The 16,392-nt window shown below is 41.2% G+C and overlaps 2 protein-coding genes across 6 annotated transcripts in view; one reads left to right on the top strand and one right to left on the bottom strand.

The window, feature by feature from the left end:
• Positions 1 to 281: 281 nt before the first annotated feature.
• On the bottom strand, positions 282 to 12,101 carry HINT1 (histidine triad nucleotide binding protein 1). The gene is made up of 3 exons (XM_064275515.1): positions 11,880 to 12,101; positions 9,293 to 9,397; positions 282 to 599 (listed from the first exon to the last, which is right to left on the bottom strand). The coding sequence occupies exons 1-3, from the start codon at positions 11,988 to 11,990 to the stop codon at positions 435 to 437; spliced, it is 381 nt and encodes a 126-aa protein (XP_064131585.1). The 5' UTR covers positions 11,991 to 12,101; the 3' UTR covers positions 282 to 434.
• LYRM7 (LYR motif containing 7) overlaps positions 12,071 to 16,392 on the top strand; it is a 40,476-nt gene continuing 36,154 nt past the window's right edge. For 2 of the 5 annotated variants that reach the window (XM_064275534.1, XM_064275530.1), the window contains exon 1: positions 12,071 to 15,499. Coding sequence is in view for 1 of the 5 variants with exons in the window: in XM_064275536.1 (XP_064131606.1) it covers positions 15,482 to 15,499 (18 nt within the window). In the remaining 4 variants the exon portion in view is untranslated. The remainder of the gene's footprint in view (positions 15,500 to 16,392) is intronic. The other 3 variants (XM_064275536.1, XM_064275549.1, XM_010590185.3) reach the window with 3 other exon arrangements.

Genomic DNA, 16,392 nt, shown 5'->3' with positions numbered 1-16,392 from the left:
ATCAATCATATCACATACTCCTACGTTCTTAGAAAATGAGAACTAGGTTAGAAAATCTTCTCCTGGACTAATATTTCATGATTTTAGCCTGAAAGGGTATTTCAAAGCTAAAGCCAAATTTGTCTCCATAGACTAGTCACAGCATTATAACAATGTCACAATGAAGTCTCCCTGGGGGAAAAAACAAGAAATTTCCCAAGTTATGAGCCCCACCCTCCAAAAAATTCCAACAGATACTTTTTTTAAAATAACAAATCAAAATACAGAATTCAGAGACTGTAAACCATGCAACAATGTCTTTTATTATGTATGGGTTTTAAAATTATTTCCTTAATCCCTCCATACACAGGCAAAAACAAATGTTCCATTTAACATATTCAAACATGCAAACCTGGTCACTGCCTAGAGAAGGGAAAACTATCCCCAAAGCATTTTTAACCAGGAGGCCAATTCATCTGCCGACCTCCAAGAACATGGAGATGAACATGATAGACAGACTGTCCCCCATCTGAACCTTCATTCACCACCATTCGATAACCCTTGCTCAGGCCCAGATCAGCAGCACATTTCTTGCCAACAATCATTAAATGTCCCAGAAGCTGTAAGAGAAAAAAAAGTTTCTTAAGCATATGCAATTTAAAACTTCCTGCCATTAAACAACAAACTGCCAAGAAAAACATTAAATTAAAAAACCACCAAGTTGAAACATACCCCTTTAAAGGGGCAAATATGTGAAAACGCTTTTAACCCTAATACAGCAAAAATTATATTAAGAACCCATTAAGATTAGATATTAAATCACTGCTAAATGGAGCCTATTAACTAACAACAATTTCAATAAACAAAATAGACACAAAATCTGCTGCTTGATTAAATAACATTTTTAAAATCATATTCCAAATGGTATTTAAGTTTCCTTAATAAAGCAAGACATCTTGCTTTCTTGGTATGAGGGAATATATAAGTCAAGACAGGTTTGGTTACATGGTGGTAACAAACCACCCCCAAATCTGTCTTACAACAAAGACATTGTTGTGTTCATTACGTGTTCATCATAGGTTGGTTGCTGCTTTGTATTCTACATCTTTTTCACTTAGAGACCCAGCCCGATCAAGCAGCCTCTTTATGGTAACGGTGGCAGTGGAAAAAGAGAACATGGTAAAGCAGATGCTGGCTCTTAAAGTTTCTGCTCAAAAATGACATATACCACTTATGCGTGCATTTGTTCATTGGCCAAATCAAGTCATATGACCAGGCCTGCCCTCAATGAGCAGTAAGTATAATGCACTTCCCTAAAGAAACAAAATGTAGTGAGAATTTATGAACAATTATGCAATCTACCACAAGGAGCATTGTTGTTGCTAGCTGCTGTCAAGCCAACTCCAACTCACAGCAACCTTACGCACAACTAAACGAAATGATGCCCGGTACTTCTGCATCGCCCTCATCATCACTGGCACGTGAGTTCATCACTGCAGCTACTGTGCCGATCCATCTCTCCAAGCATCTCCCACCCCCTCATTGGGCCTCTACTTCACTAAACATAATGCCCACTTCTAGCGATTGATCCTTCTGGATGTGTCCATAGCAAGCAAGTCAGACGATGTGTTGTGATCCATAAGGTTTTCACTAGCTGATTTTTGGAAGTACATCACCATGCCTTTTTTCCTAATCGGTCTTGGTCTGGAAGCGCCACTGAAACCTGTCTACCATCTGTGACCTTGCTCGTATTTGAGATACTGGTGGCACAGCTTCCAGCATCATAGCAACACACAGACAGGTGGTGGACAAGGAGCATTAGGAAAACTTTTCATTGAAGCCTGTACCCCCTGGCAAAACAACACGTATAGGTAAAGATATGTATCTGTGTGAATACATACATAAAATATATATATATACATATACACACATACATATATTTTTTTTTCTATGTAATCAACAGCATTAATAGATGGTTACTGAGCCCTTTCCTACATATTATCACATTTCTACATTGAGGAAAAATGAGTATTACCAACTTATCTTTGCCTAGAACCCTTCTTGTTTAGGAATCTAGTTTACTTGTTCTTTTGATATGGATGCTTGTATTAATTTGAAGAGAAACTTGACCTTTATATTTAAAATCAGGCAAAAGAACCACAATTTTTGCTCCAGAAAAATAAACTCCAAAGTCTCACGTCATCTCTTTGGTCAAAAGGCTATCCCAGTTGAGCCAGAAAAACCCTCCCTATCGAGGTACAGTATTCCCTCTTTGCTACTGCCCCAAACACCAATGAAGCAAAGCTGGTTCTGGAAATCAAGACCCTTCTGAAGGTAGAAGGCTGACCAGTGTGGTAGTATTGTTTGCTAAATAGTGTTTCCCTGTTGTATCTATTTCGTAGCACATAAAAGGTGTTAAAATAAATAAATAAACTTTCCTCTGTTTTTTAGTGATCTTAAAAATCTCACTGCCATCATAAGAATCAAATTGCGGCTTTGACTAGAGTCGGTAAGCATCCATAAGCTTCAGACTACAAAGGACGGTACAGCAGGAACAGCAGAGTTCACTATCCTGGGAATTATTATTGTTGTCAGTGGCTATCGAGTCGATTCTGACTCACTGAGACCCAATGTGACTGAGCAGAGCTGCCCCATAGGGTTTCCTAGGCTGTAATCTTTACAGGAGATTGCCAGGTCTTTCTCCGACAGAGCTGCTGGATGGGTTCAAAGCACCAACCTTTCAGCTTAGCAGCCAAACACTTAACCATTGCACCATGAAGGTCCTTTGGGGCTTATAATGACAATGGAAATAGAAACTTTAGATTCTCTCTTCCTTCCCTCTTTTCTTGTCATAGGAACCAGAGGAGTTCCCTCTCCTGAGAGCTTGTTAGAATGTTTGTAAGAGAGGCAAGCCCCCACCTTTGTTCTCTTACCATAAGAAATCATAAAGATTGAACAGGTAGTTTAATGTTCTTTCTCTCTCCATCCCTTCCACCTTTATCTTTACTTAAAAAAAAAAGCTAGCAGCACACAAGTAGGCTCCATTTGCAAATGGAGACAAACTACCTGTAGACTGAGTCAAAAAGCAGAAACAGGATGAACAGGAGTGATACCAATATTTGCCACAGAGTCCTGCAAGTCCCCAAAAACTATAACAGATCTGGGAATGTTCATGTTCGTCACGAATTTAATTAAGGGTTAACACAGTTTTAAAGTTGTTCAGTGAATCCTTCCCAGCAAAGAACTGTGTCTTCTATGTTAAAGAGCTGACCTTAAAACTCCAATTTAGAAAGTTAACTGGGTAAAAATTAACATTCTATCTAGAGGCAAGCTCAACGTTAGACTGAGAGGCTCTGACTTTAAAATACCATAATTTGTGCAACTACAATGAATGTTAAACTTTAAAACTCTAAAGGTTTAATCTTTCTGTTATTCCAGATAAGGTGGTATTTTACCACTCAGCACTCTAACCTTTGAACTCTATGATTTGTGCAAATGCACTGAGTTAAAAATTAATGCCTGAAGTTTCTAAAGTTTCAGGAGTAATTTCTCACTTAAAAAGACACACCCAAGTAAACAGAATACTGAAGACACAAAACATCCATTTTTTAATTTCCAGGTTTATTTTTTACTTATTGTGAAACACCACATATATAAAAATGTATGAAAGCACAATTTAAAGAATAATAAAACAAACATGTATGCCTACTAAAAAAAAAAACCAAACCCATTGCCATCAAGTCATTTCTGACTCATATGATCCTATAGGATAGAGTAGAACTGCCCCACCTTTCAGTTAGCAGCCGCAGCTCTTAATCACTACACCACCAGGGTTTCTGTACGCCTTTTTTTTTTTTTTTTACTAGCAAGTCAAAAAATAGGACATTATCATTCCCTAGAAGACTCCTGAGTGACTCTATTTATTCTCCACCTTTCCCCCAACTTCAGAGATTACAAGTATCTTTCCTCAGTTTTTTTGTTAAGGAATCCTTCCTAACCCCAAGGACATGAAGGCATTCTCTAATTTTGGCTTCTAAACACCTTCCTTTAACTGAAAATATGATGTTTTGGTCCAATTTCATTTTTTGATATGATATCCCAGCATTGTTTATTAGAAAAATCCACCCTAAAATGACATTTCTGGCATTTGCTTCAAAAAAATTAGGGGGAGAGGAGAGATATGGGACTGATAAATTGACAATTGTTGGCATTAGTTGACATGTATCTGAGGCTTCATTATACTGTACTTGCTATTCTCCCTACTTCTCCATGTTTGAAATTTTGCATTATAAAATTTATCAAAACCAAAGAAGCAAACAAACACTTCCTTTCCTTACTGATCTGGAACATGACTGTTAAACACCGAAGGTTCACAGACATAAGGGTCTGTTTCTGGACTCTCTATTTCATTCCAAAGTTCCATTTATCTCTGAACTGATACCACTCTGTTTTTTAATTACTGCTGCTGTAACATGCAACTGTTAGGGCAAGTCCTCTACCTTGTTCTTCAAGAGGCTTTTTTACTATTGCTGAACTTTTCCACTTTCCACCTATACTTTGGAATCAGCTTGTCAAGTTCCAAAATTTTTATTTTAACTGAATCTATAGCTCAAACTGAGGAAAATGATATATTCATGAAATTTAGTCTTCTAATCCATGAAAATAGTATATCTATCTATTTACTTAGGTTATCAATAGTCTTTTAATAAAGAATTGACAAGAAAGGTCTAACCATCTATTTCCAAAAAATCTGCCACTGAAAACCCTGTGGAACACAGTTCTACTCTGACACACATGGGGTCACCATGAGTTGGAGCTAACTCGACAGCAACTGGAACTGAGAGAAACTTTATATAAAACAGACTTTCCATCTTGCCCATCACCCTCAAGTGCCATTATGGAATGAGCTCCTTAAGTCTCAGGTCAGGCGCCTCATTAACTCTAATTCTCTAAGGTCATGTAACTTTCTCCAGAGTCAATGTCATTATGAAGCTGTAATACCCATCAGCCTAAGTAACAGGTATAGATGACTGAGTCCAGACTAAGGAATAAATGATTAAGTTTAGACCACAGGGATAAAGGTCATATCCAACAGGTAGGAAGCCAGATCAATGCTAATAAGGAACACTGAATCGCTATTTGCAAAATTATAAGGACAGGAAGTAGAAAGAGTTGTGTAATTTACTCAATCGGGATTAAGAGGGTATGACGAACGTTCAATATGTAGCTAAACGGGGACATTGAAAATATATAAAAGTCATTTAAAATTAAGAGGTCTCTAACTGATATCTTTGATAGCATAATTCCCCTAACCCTGTTTGAGACCAGAATCATGATCCTATTTCATTAGGATCAACTCTCTCACTGGTGTGCCAGGGCCTGGCTAAAATGCACTTTGATCTATCTGCCAAGAGAATGGCAAGCCTTAACTCCTTATAAAGGCAACTGGGTCAAATTAAATATGTACTGACTTTTCTAAGGTAAATTGGGATGTCTCCACCCCTTTTATTTATCTAGCAGTAATGCCACACTGGATCACCCTTCCAGTGACTGAGAATGCACAGCTGATAGGAGAAATCGTGTGCTAATAATGCTATCAATGTAGATGGGCCACTGTATACATTTACACCACCCAGGGACTCTGTATACTAGGATACAGATAGCAAATTAAGCACATACTATTTGAATTAAAATTAAGAAGAGAGGCATATCCTTGGCGAGACAGACTGAATAAACTGGGACTCTCCTAAATTCACAGATTATATCAATCTGGATCAAACTAAAATGTTTGATCTTATTTGACATAATATAGAAAATCAATACAAGGCCAAATTACTGATCAGTTTGGGAACTGTGACTTATTTTGCCTTGAAAGAACAGTATGTTGTACCTTAAAAGTCTACCTATCCTTAGCCATTAACCCAAAAACCGGGAAATGCACATCCAAACTGCAATGACATATCACTTCACACACACTAAAATGGCTACAGTCAGAGATAATAACGACTGTTGGCCAAAATGCAGAAAAACTGGTACCTTCATACATTGCCGGTGGGACTGTAAAATGGTACAACTGCTTTGGAAAACACTCTGACAGTTCCCCAAAATGTTACACATAAGAGTCACTGTATGACCCAGCAATTCTACTCCTAGGTACATACGCAAAGAAATGAAAAAATGCATCCACATAAAAACTTGTACAAATGTTCATAGCAGTATTTTTTCACAATAACCAAAAAGTAGAAACAACCCAAATGTCCATCCACTGATGAATAAATGTGGTATTTAGTAGAGTATCATTCAGCCATAAAAAAGAATGAAGTCACAGGTCAGGAGCCAACATGTAATTGATACATGGTATCACAAGCCTTGAAAACTTTGCAATAAATGAAAGAAACAGTCACAAAAGATCAGACTGTATGATTTTGTTTATATGAAACACGCAGAACAGGCAAATCTATTGAGACAGAAAGTAGACTGGTGGTTGCCTAGAGCTTGGAAGGGAAGGGCTTTATGGGAGGGAGGTGGCATACTGGTTAAGAGCTATGGCTGCAAATCAAAAGGTTGACAGTTCTAATCCACCAGCTGCTCCTTGGAAACACTATGGGGCGGTTCTATTCTGTCCTTCAGGGCTGCTATGAGTCAGAATCTACTCAATGGCAGTGGGTTTGGTTTTAGTTTTTTTGTCAATGGGTATGGGTTTCCATTTGGAGGTGATGAAAATATTCTAAAATCGGCTGTGGCGATGGTTGCATGACTCTATGAACATACTAAAAACCTCTGTATTGTACACTTTAAATGGGTGATTTATATAGTATGTGAAGTACAGCACAATAAAGCTATTTAAAAAAAAAAAACCTATCCTAATTGTTCCAATTACTCAACTCAAGGGGTAAATGGGAAGGATCTTTGGGGAAAGCACTAGAATTCCTTAACATGTCTGTTAATAGTACTTTTCCTTTATGAAAACAAATGAACAAATAGTGACCATTGTGCCTAAGTTAAGACAGGCCTTTCCTCAAAGACAGTTGCATTTCCGCATTCAAGGAAAATAAGCAATACCTCCTAATCCCTTGATTAGAACCTTTTTGTTTAGTAGTCCTGTACTCTTTTGATATTTAAGTCTCCAGCAGTTTAGGGAGAAACTTGTCCTTATGCTTAAGATAAAGCAAAAGGAAACTGGAATGAATTTAATCATAGACTCCCAATTTCTACCTTGTAGAGAAGAAAAAGGATCACAATTTCCTTTCCCTTTGATGGGACAGTGGCCTAGTTGAACTAGCAAAGGTTTAAGGCAACCCTTCTTTCTTTGTCCGCCCACAATCACCAAAGGAATAATGCCGTATGTGGGGCCTCAGATCATTCAGGATACTGAAGATGCCCTCCTTTAGACAGAGGGCTGAAAGCAAGGAGAGTAATAGGTGAATAATGTTTGGTCACTGCTTTTATTAAGAGAAACGAAAGTGAAATACTTCAACCCATGTGTCTCTTGGTGTCCTGAAATTTTTATTTCCCTGCTTTGAAAGAATCCAAACACAATCTAGTCCTTGTGAGAAACCATCCCCAAGTTTTTGGCTCTAAAACACCTTACACAGTAAAGGGATCTCACAGAACTTCCCAAGGCAAAGGAAAATGAACAAACATTGATACTAGAAAAACCACCTAAACTTCTCTTTGGCAATTGTTTTAAGGTACTACTACCTTAAATTATACCAAACACACCTTTATGCTACTTAAATTAGCAGTTTCATAAAAGTTTGGGGAAAAAAAAATACTGTTCAAATACCACCACCACCTTAGACTACGGAAGCATCTTCAGTTTTTTTTATTAGAGTAACAGGGCATCTTCTCTCACTTTTCTATGCTCAATCTTAAAGGATAATGGTATTGTAATAAAATATACAGATGTTAGTACCAATAAATTAATTCATAATGAAAATTAAGAATGTAAGAACACACAGTTTAAAGAAACAAATGTTTACAACGGTCATCACTCTTCTATGTATATTTTTAAATCTATGCCATCACTTGCCTATGTAACAATTCTAAAATTTTGATTCTCTGGCATAGAAGATGACAGAAGTAGCCCTATCTATAATTCCTCTCATTTACATAAGTCAGCAATCTGTAACTGGGTCTCAAAAAAGCTGCTTCCATAAAATTTTACAAATACCATTTAATCTTATAATGAAGATTAAAATAGCCTGTGAAACTCAGGCACCTTGTAAGGTTTCCTTTGGAAAACACTACAGAAATCTGAAAACCTCTAATCTAGGTAAACAAATACTATAAATCCTCATGGAAATAGCAATAATGAATGAATATTTTCTACAGAGTTAAGCTGGTAGAAATTTATACAAATTGTGGATACAACTCTGTCTTCTTAAAACAGTTTATTCAAAATAATTTCCTTATTCTTGACCACTCAGGGTTAAAACTATGAAAATTACAGTACTATGCTAGCCTGACAGAATCTGAGATATTTTTAAAGCCCATCCGACCACGTATTATGTGGTACCAGGACTGCTGTGCTTTTCAAGTTATATCTTTGTTTCACAGATTTTCTAATTTCTTCTACAGAGCAAAGTGATACTTCCTGATTACCTCTTTCTGTTCCCGGGCTGCTACTTAAGCTAGCAGTCAGCAAACTTTTTCTGTAAAGGACCAAATACTCAATATTTGAGACTTGCAGGCCATATGGCCTCTGTCAAAATTAACAATGCTATTAGGAGATAATAATTTAAAAAATGAAAGTAGCTGTGTCCCAATAAAATTTACAGCTAGCCAGATGGCCCACAGACCATAGATTGCCAACCCCTGCTATAATTTGTAGATTCAGTAACCAAACTTTTGGACTCACTAAGCACAAGTATTTGGAGTGTTCATTGTGAGTTATATACATGGACTTTGTATACCTATTTTAGATAAACATAGTTTATTTGATCTTGGCTTTCATATATTTGTGACTTTCCTTTTAGTGTATGCCTCCGATGTATCTGCACAAATCACCTTTAAACATCATTTTCATTACCAGAATTTCAAAAGTTTGAATTTTTCTTTTTTCTCAGATCTAATGACACAGCATACCAATTCCTTGTCTTACAGCACACCAATAAAATGTATTTTATTTCTAAATATATGTTTCATGAAATTCAAACTATTTATACATTATATTTAAGCCCTAATGGTTTTCCTGGTTTTCCTTAGTAATAGCTCTAGCAAGATGAAAATGTCTATCGCTGTGGAACAAAATTTAGTCTCCTAATTTAAAAAGCAAGATAATAGACAAATTTGTGTTAATAAATTTACTTACACTTTCATCATCATCTTCTGCTACAGAAATCTGGGAAATATGTTTCTTAGGTATCACCAGAAAATGTGTTGGTGCTTGAGGGGAGATGTCATGAAAAGCGAGACACTAAAGAAAAGAAAATATCCAAGTTTTAGTTTATCATTTGGTAAGCTAAACTTAACATAATTTCAGAGTATTTAAAGAGCACTAACCACACACAGAGGCCCTGGTGGTGCAGTGGTTAAAAGCACACCTGCTAACCAAAAGGTCAGCACTTTGAATCCACCAGTTGCTCCTTGGAAACCCTATGGGGCAGTTCCACTCTGTCCTATACAGTCACTATGAGTTGGAACTGACTCGACGATGGGTTTGGTTTTTGGTTTAACCACATGCATAGCACTGTACTAGCTGCTAAGAAAAGAATTAATATAAAACACACAAGGTCCCAGGGTCCTTTTCATGGAACTTACAGTCTAGTGAGAAGATCAATTTTAAATAAAGATATAATCATCAAAGGTCATACATGTTACAAAGAAAAAGGGTGAAACTGTAAGATAATAACAAAAAAAAAAAGATTTAGTGACATTTAAGTCGAGATCCAAGGGATAAGTAGAAACTAGCCAACTAGTTTCCTACCTTTCCAGTCTCAACTCATGCAACTCTTTACATTAAAGTCACACTGTCCATTATCTCTCCATACTCAGAGCTTTTTCAAATGCGGTTCCCTCTACTGCAATTATCCCCTCTCCGGTAACATCAACTTATGTCTAACTTAAACTGCTATTCATTCCTCAGCTCTCATATAGATTGTGTCTGAAGGAAACCTTGGATTACTCCCTGTCCCATATCACCCTTCTTCCTCAGGTCAGAAGCACCTGTTGTGCAGTTTCCTGTGTTTTTCCTTTACAGCTTCAATCAGTTTTGTAATTACATATTTGGCTGATATTTGATCAGTACCTATTCTTCCCACTTTATTTAACTATTTAAGAAATATACCTATTCTCTTTTGTAGAACTGAGGAGGGTGAGTAGCATTTAGACAAATTACCACACAAGAGGTATCCATAAACGAATATATTACATGAATGTTTTTATATCTCTTGTTCTCCTCTGAAGGTGGAAGCTGCCCAAGAGAGCCCATCCACGCTTATCTGTCTCAGAAGTAATTTTATTTGGTACTCCATAAAAAATGCTGTATCATTCTATGTGGGCAGCTCCTGTCTGGAGGGGGGATGAGAAGGCAGAGGGGGCAGAAGCTGGCTGAATGGACATGAAAATAGAAGGTGGAGAGAAGGAATGTGCTGTCTTGAGAGAAATTCTTGTATGAGAGGCTGACTTGATTTGTAAACTGTCACTTAAAGCACAATTAAAAATTTTTAAAATGCTGTATCATTTAGATTGTTTCATGATGTTAATTAAACTGTTGGATTTGGGGGTTCAAAACTCAATATTTCAACGATCATTTGTAAAAGGCAGTAGCAAATTTTTTTTTAAATATGCTTTTCCTAAAACAATTTTCCCCCAAATAGTACCAAATAAGGCATTTAAACCAAATTTACCTCTAAGAAAATAAATTGTAGATACATTTTGAATCCAGTATAGCATAAAATGATGTTTCTTTGATATTCCGTATTTCTTAAATTTAAATTAACAGGAAGTTTACAAAGCGTTTATATCTAAACCAGCCAACCTCCTGCCCCACTTTATCTAAAATCCAAACCCATAAACACAACCGTCCACTAAATACTTTGCATAGGACGTCTCAAAGTCACGTTGACTCGGCCTTTCTAAATCAAAATTTCACCTATAATGAAGTCAACAAAACCTACGAGTCAGAGTCGACTCAATGGCAACTGTTCAGCATAGAATTGCTTCCTGTGGAAAATAAAAGAAACCATTCAACTGTCTATACGTGGAAAATGTTCAGTGGGAGAGGCCAAAAGAAGGCAAATCCCAGACGCGGGCCCACTCCTATCTCCGGAGTCCGCGGCCCGAGCCGGGAGGGGTGCTTGCCAAACCGCGCGGAAGCGGCCTGCGGGCCGGTTCGCCGCCCAGCTCCAAGGCGTCCAGCGCGGCCCGGGCCCGCAGCCCTAGAGAGCTGCGCGGCGAGGCCAGGCACCCGGGAACGCCCCTGGCTGGCCGGCTGTGCGCGGGAGATCGCGGAGATTGGGCCCGAGTCAGGGCCGGATAGGGTTTCTCCCTATCAGGGAGAGAGCTGGCGAGATTGCGAGATTCCTCACACAGGCGAGGTCCGAGGCAGCCGTGCAGCGGGCGGGCGGCCACGCCGAGGACTCGGCGCGCCCCCCACACGCGCCCAGGCCCCGCGGCGCACCGCGGGCGGCCGGGCGGCGGCCTGGCCCGCGCCCGGGCTGATAACGAGTAACCGGAGCTCCGGCACGCGCCGGCAGGCCGCCTCCGAGCGGCCGCGGCCCTGCCCGCTGGCGCGGGATCCGCGACAGAGGCCATGCGGGTCCTTGGCCCGGGCGGCCGGGTCCCTTCCCTTCCGGGCGGCGCCGCCCAAGCCTCCTCTTCCCTCCGCGGGAAATCCGCGTGTCCATGGGCGGCTGCTCCCTCCTCAGCCCACGAGCCAGGCGGCGCCCGGTGCCTACCCGGTCATCCTCAAAAATGATTTTGGCTGGGATTTCCTTGCGGATGATTTTCCCGAAGATTGTGTCGCCACCAGGCCGAGCGACCTGAGCTTTGGCGATCTCATCTGCCATCTCGGTCTCCCTCCTGCGCCGCGGCTCCGGGAGAAGCTCCGGAGGAGGAAAGAGCAAGGCGAGCGGGAGAGGGACGGCAGCGCGGCCAAGCCTGCGCGAGGACCGCTGCTCGCGCGCCCGAGCTGGCCGTGCGCGTGCGCACTGGAGACTTGAGCTGCAGCTGCCGCGGGGGCGCGGGAGTCCCCGGGGAACTGCCTGTAGCGACCCGGTTTGGAGGAGGTTCTCCATCCAAGGGTCGAAGAGCCTCAGAGACTTTTTTTCCATTCTTTAATTTCTTCATTTCTTCCTTCTTCCTTCCCTCCCTCCATTCTTCATTTCTCACCCTTCTTTTCTCCCTCCGTCCTTCCATCTCTCTTTTTCTGTCTCCTGCTGTGTATAACTCTCCGGGGAGTGGAGTTCCTGGTGTAAGCACTTTTTCACGTATCTTACGGAGTGTTGTAGGTAAAGCTGAATGCTGTACTGAAAAGATTTAATAATCGAAGTGTGTTGGTCAGGTTTGTTGGCTGAGACACCCCACTACTTCTCTGGGACTAGGGGAGCAATAGAATCGTCTGTTTTGATTTTTGCAGCAGTGTTTCACTACTCGGCTACCTAAGGTCTTGGCTCCTTCTTGCGTCACTTTTTTTCTAGCAGTGGTTGTCAACCCTGACTGCACGTTAAAATCACTTGGGGAGCTTTGAAAAATCCCCGAGACCCTGGCCGCACACCAGATCAATTAAATCGGCATCTCTGGTTGTGGGACCTAGACATTGGTAGTTTGTAAACCTCCGCAAATGCTTCCGATTCAAATTTGAAAACGACTGTTCTAGAAATAATTATTCCCAGCAACAATCAAAAGAATGTAATACGCCCCACCTTAAACAACTTTCCTTAACCACACACCCTCCTCCATATCTCTGCTATCTTAAAGAGTTTATATTGTGTTCACTTTCTCATCTTTCTTTTTCAAACCCATTACCCTCTTGTCAAGGTCACTGTGGGCCTGCACTTATACAAAATCCTAGGGGCAACCCCAGTTCTGATCATACAGTACCTTTCTGCATTATTTGGCGCAGTTGACCATTCGCTCCTGTCGGCAATAATCTTCACCCTCCTGGTTTTCCTCTTACCTCTTCTTACCTTCTCTACCCCACTACCCTAATCCAAGCTACTATCTCTTGCCTAGAGTACTTCAATAGCCTCCTATCGGGCCTCTCCACTTGCACTATAGTCAAATTACCATGCGGGAGCAACATGGTCTTTATAAATCCTGGTATCATTCTCCTGCTGGTAATACTTCTAAGACATTCCATCCCATTCAGAATAAAATCCAAAATCCTCATAGGATCCTATGTGATCAGGCCCATGGCTGCCTCTCCTACCTCTTTGCCTTCAATTTCCGCCTTATTGACTGGCTTCACTCATATTGGGCGTGGTAGACAGAATAACGGCGCCCCAGAGATGTCCGTGCCCAAATCCCTGGAACCTATAAATATGTTACTTTACATGGCAAAGGGGACTTGAGATGCGGAGGTTATCCTAGATTATCCAGTTGGGCCCAGTGTCATCACAAGAGAGGGAAGTGAAGCAGGAGAGTGAGAGTCAAGACGTTTGAAGATCCTACCTTGCTGACTTTGAAGATGGAAGGGGCTGTGACCCAAGGAATGCAGACAGCATTTTGGAGGGCAGATGTTTGAATTGGATTTTTTTTTTTTTTAACTAAAGTCAAGGAAGGTGTCAGCTGGGCTGTATTCCTTCTGGAGGCTCTAGGGAAGAATTCATTCTTTTGCCTTTTCCAGCTTTTAAAGGCCACCTGCCTTCCTTGGCTTGACTTCTTCAAAGTCAGCAACATAGCATCTTCAAACCTCTCCTCGATTCTGCTTCCTTCTTCCACTTACAATGATCCTTGTAATTACATTGGGCCCACCTGGCTAAGTCACGCTACTCTTCCCATCTCAGAATCCTTAAGCACATCTTCAATGTCTCCTTTGCCATATAAGGTAACCTATTCGGACACTTTTGGAATTAGACATGAACTTCTTTGGGAAGTTCCGCCTACCATAGAGCTCCAAGAACTTACATAATGAACACGTTGGAATTTTCTGTTCGGTTCTGGGTCCCACACTTTGACATTCAGACAAACCAGGACATTTTCTTAGAACAATCAGGACAGTAAAGAGCCAACTCATTTGTGGAACAGCTGAAGGAACCGTATATTTATCTAAGAGAAGAGAAGCCTCAGGACTTGGTACTCTTGGCATTATGGGAACTGTATTTTCAAATACTGGCAGATGAGAGGTTTTGGTTACGTGAATACAGGACCCTAGTTGCCAGAAATTATCACGATGAATTACCAATTTTCAAGAAATTGGGTTATCCTCCTAAACGGTAAATGAAAATAAGCATCTTCTAATCATTTTTTAGCATTCAGAAGGCACTACAATGCAACATCACAAATAGAATTTATTTTTTCCTGGAAAAAGGACAATACCAGTAAGGTTGGTTTCACTGCTTGAACCGAATGCATCGTAATAAAGAGTCAGCTATTATTTTGCTGGGTCATGATGACTTGGCAATATTCTTTAACATGGGCCTTGGCGATTCATCAGCCCAAACCCTTCATTCTCAATAAAGAGTAAATTTTATCTAAAAAGTAATCCGAAAGGCTGTGGGGGTAGAGAAAGCAACCAACAATTGTGCAATGGGGAAAAGTTTGAGAATTTTCTTGATGCTTGCAAGGGCAGATATTAAGACGCACTTGTTTTATGATTGTTTACGATTAAACATGATACCACCAATATCATCCATTTCAGACCTCTTCATTTACCAGCAAAACCAAGGAGCACGGCAAGTAGAGGAGGCAGGATGTTTAGACTAGGCTTCGGGGTCAGACATAAAACATTGGTATACCAGACCCACATTTACAGCCGTGTGATCTCGGGCAAATAACTTATCCTCACCTTCTTAGTGGATTAAAAGAAACGATCTACAAATGGCGCTTTTAGGAGTCAGCGTTCCAAAGTCGGCTGCAGTTGTTAGGACATGGTTCTTTTTTATGCACGTTCCCAAAAAGACAATCACAACTGGGAACTGTTAACATAAGAGCGCTGTAATAAACGACTCCAAAGCCCAAACAAGAAGTAATGACATATAAGTGCCGAATGAATCCGTTAAAACCCAAACCACTCTCCGAGGGCGACTCTAAGAGACCGGAAGCGATTCTGCCCCTCACGAACATGGTATCGAGGCGGTTTCCGCTCTTCTCTGTCTAGTACGTAATTGGGCTACGCAGCCTCTCGCGGTTTTACCAGTTACCACACGCTTAGCAAACACCTCTCCCCCGCCCTTCCAAGGAAGGCGGGGCTACGAAGAAGATGCTGCGTGATGATTGGTTGCGGAGCCTTAGGAGCGTAGCTACGGGAAGTTGGACAGTCATTGCCCGGCAGTGATTGGTTGCTGAGAGGCGGGGCGACTCGACCGCTTAGGAGGTGGTTGCAACAGCGAGGAGAACCATGAGTCAAGCGGCCAAGGTGACAGGGCTCGGGCAGGGAGTGGGTGCGATGTCGACGGGGAGGGTAAGATCCTTACGGCCTTGCGAAGGTTGTCTGGGGTCTGCGTAGTTGGGAGTGAGAAACCCTCCACGGTGGATGTGGCCGTTGCCCCTGAGGAGCCCGGCGACCAACCCCGAGGGGCGGTCCAGGTTTTGTGCAGCTGCGGAGGAGGGAAGGAAGCATCAGTGTGGTTCCTATTTCTTGGTGCTACCGGGGTAAACGATGTTTATTCGCCATGCAAGCCTGCCACTTGAGTTCTCCCGTTTCATCTCCAGACTTGGTATTTGTCTGAGGGACCCATTTCACATCCCTGAGAAGTGTACGGGACGCCAAAGGCAATCCTGAGCTATAACCATCCAATGAGGTGCAAGGTTTATCTGGATAACCAGAAGGTGCACAGAAGTCTAGGAACCAAGGAAACCACATCCCAGCAGATTTACTTGCCAAAAGTAGCACTTTTCGAGACACTGGAGATCAGCGAGCTCTGAATGCTGTCAGTGAGGTTGGGAAGTGCCGGCCCTGTCCTGGTCGTAGCCTTGAGGACTTGCTCTTAAGATTGTAGTTTCCCGTCAAGCCGATGCAGAATTCTCGGGGGCCGGCCATCCCTAACCTAAATGTCATCAGCAGAGCCGGTTGGGACCTGTACCTGTCACTTGCCGAAACAAGCATGGTCAGATACAGTGCGGTGAGGCAAAGGAATGCTTATTGTTGGCGATAATAGGGAGCCACCAAGCGGTGCGTCTTGTGCTATTGAACTTGGTGTTCACAGCACCAATAGAAACAGAATTGAAAAGGATTATTCATTCAAAATTTATTGAGCGTCCATAATAGCTATTTTTAGCTTATACTATCTAGGCATAACAAATACAACA

Source organism: Loxodonta africana, chromosome 2 (assembly GCF_030014295.1).
Source record: "Loxodonta africana isolate mLoxAfr1 chromosome 2, mLoxAfr1.hap2, whole genome shotgun sequence".
NCBI lineage: Eukaryota > Metazoa > Chordata > Mammalia > Proboscidea > Elephantidae > Loxodonta > Loxodonta africana.
Note: the sequence above shows the minus strand (reverse complement) of the source record. Positions and strands in the feature narration are given on the sequence as shown.

Bases quoted from the DNA above. Each gene is read 5' to 3' on its own strand.
- HINT1 (XM_064275515.1), bottom strand. From the start codon at position 11,990: ATGGCAGATGAGATCGCCAAAGCTCAGGTCGCTCGGCCTGGTGGCGAC. The intron at 9,398-11,879 runs GTAGGCACCGGG...TCTTTTCTTTAG, and splicing joins TCATTTTTGAGGATGACCGG to TGTCTCGCTTTTCATGACAT. The intron at 600-9,292 runs GTAAGTAAATTT...TTTCTCTTACAG, and splicing joins CAGAAGATGATGATGAAAGT to CTTCTGGGACATTTAATGAT.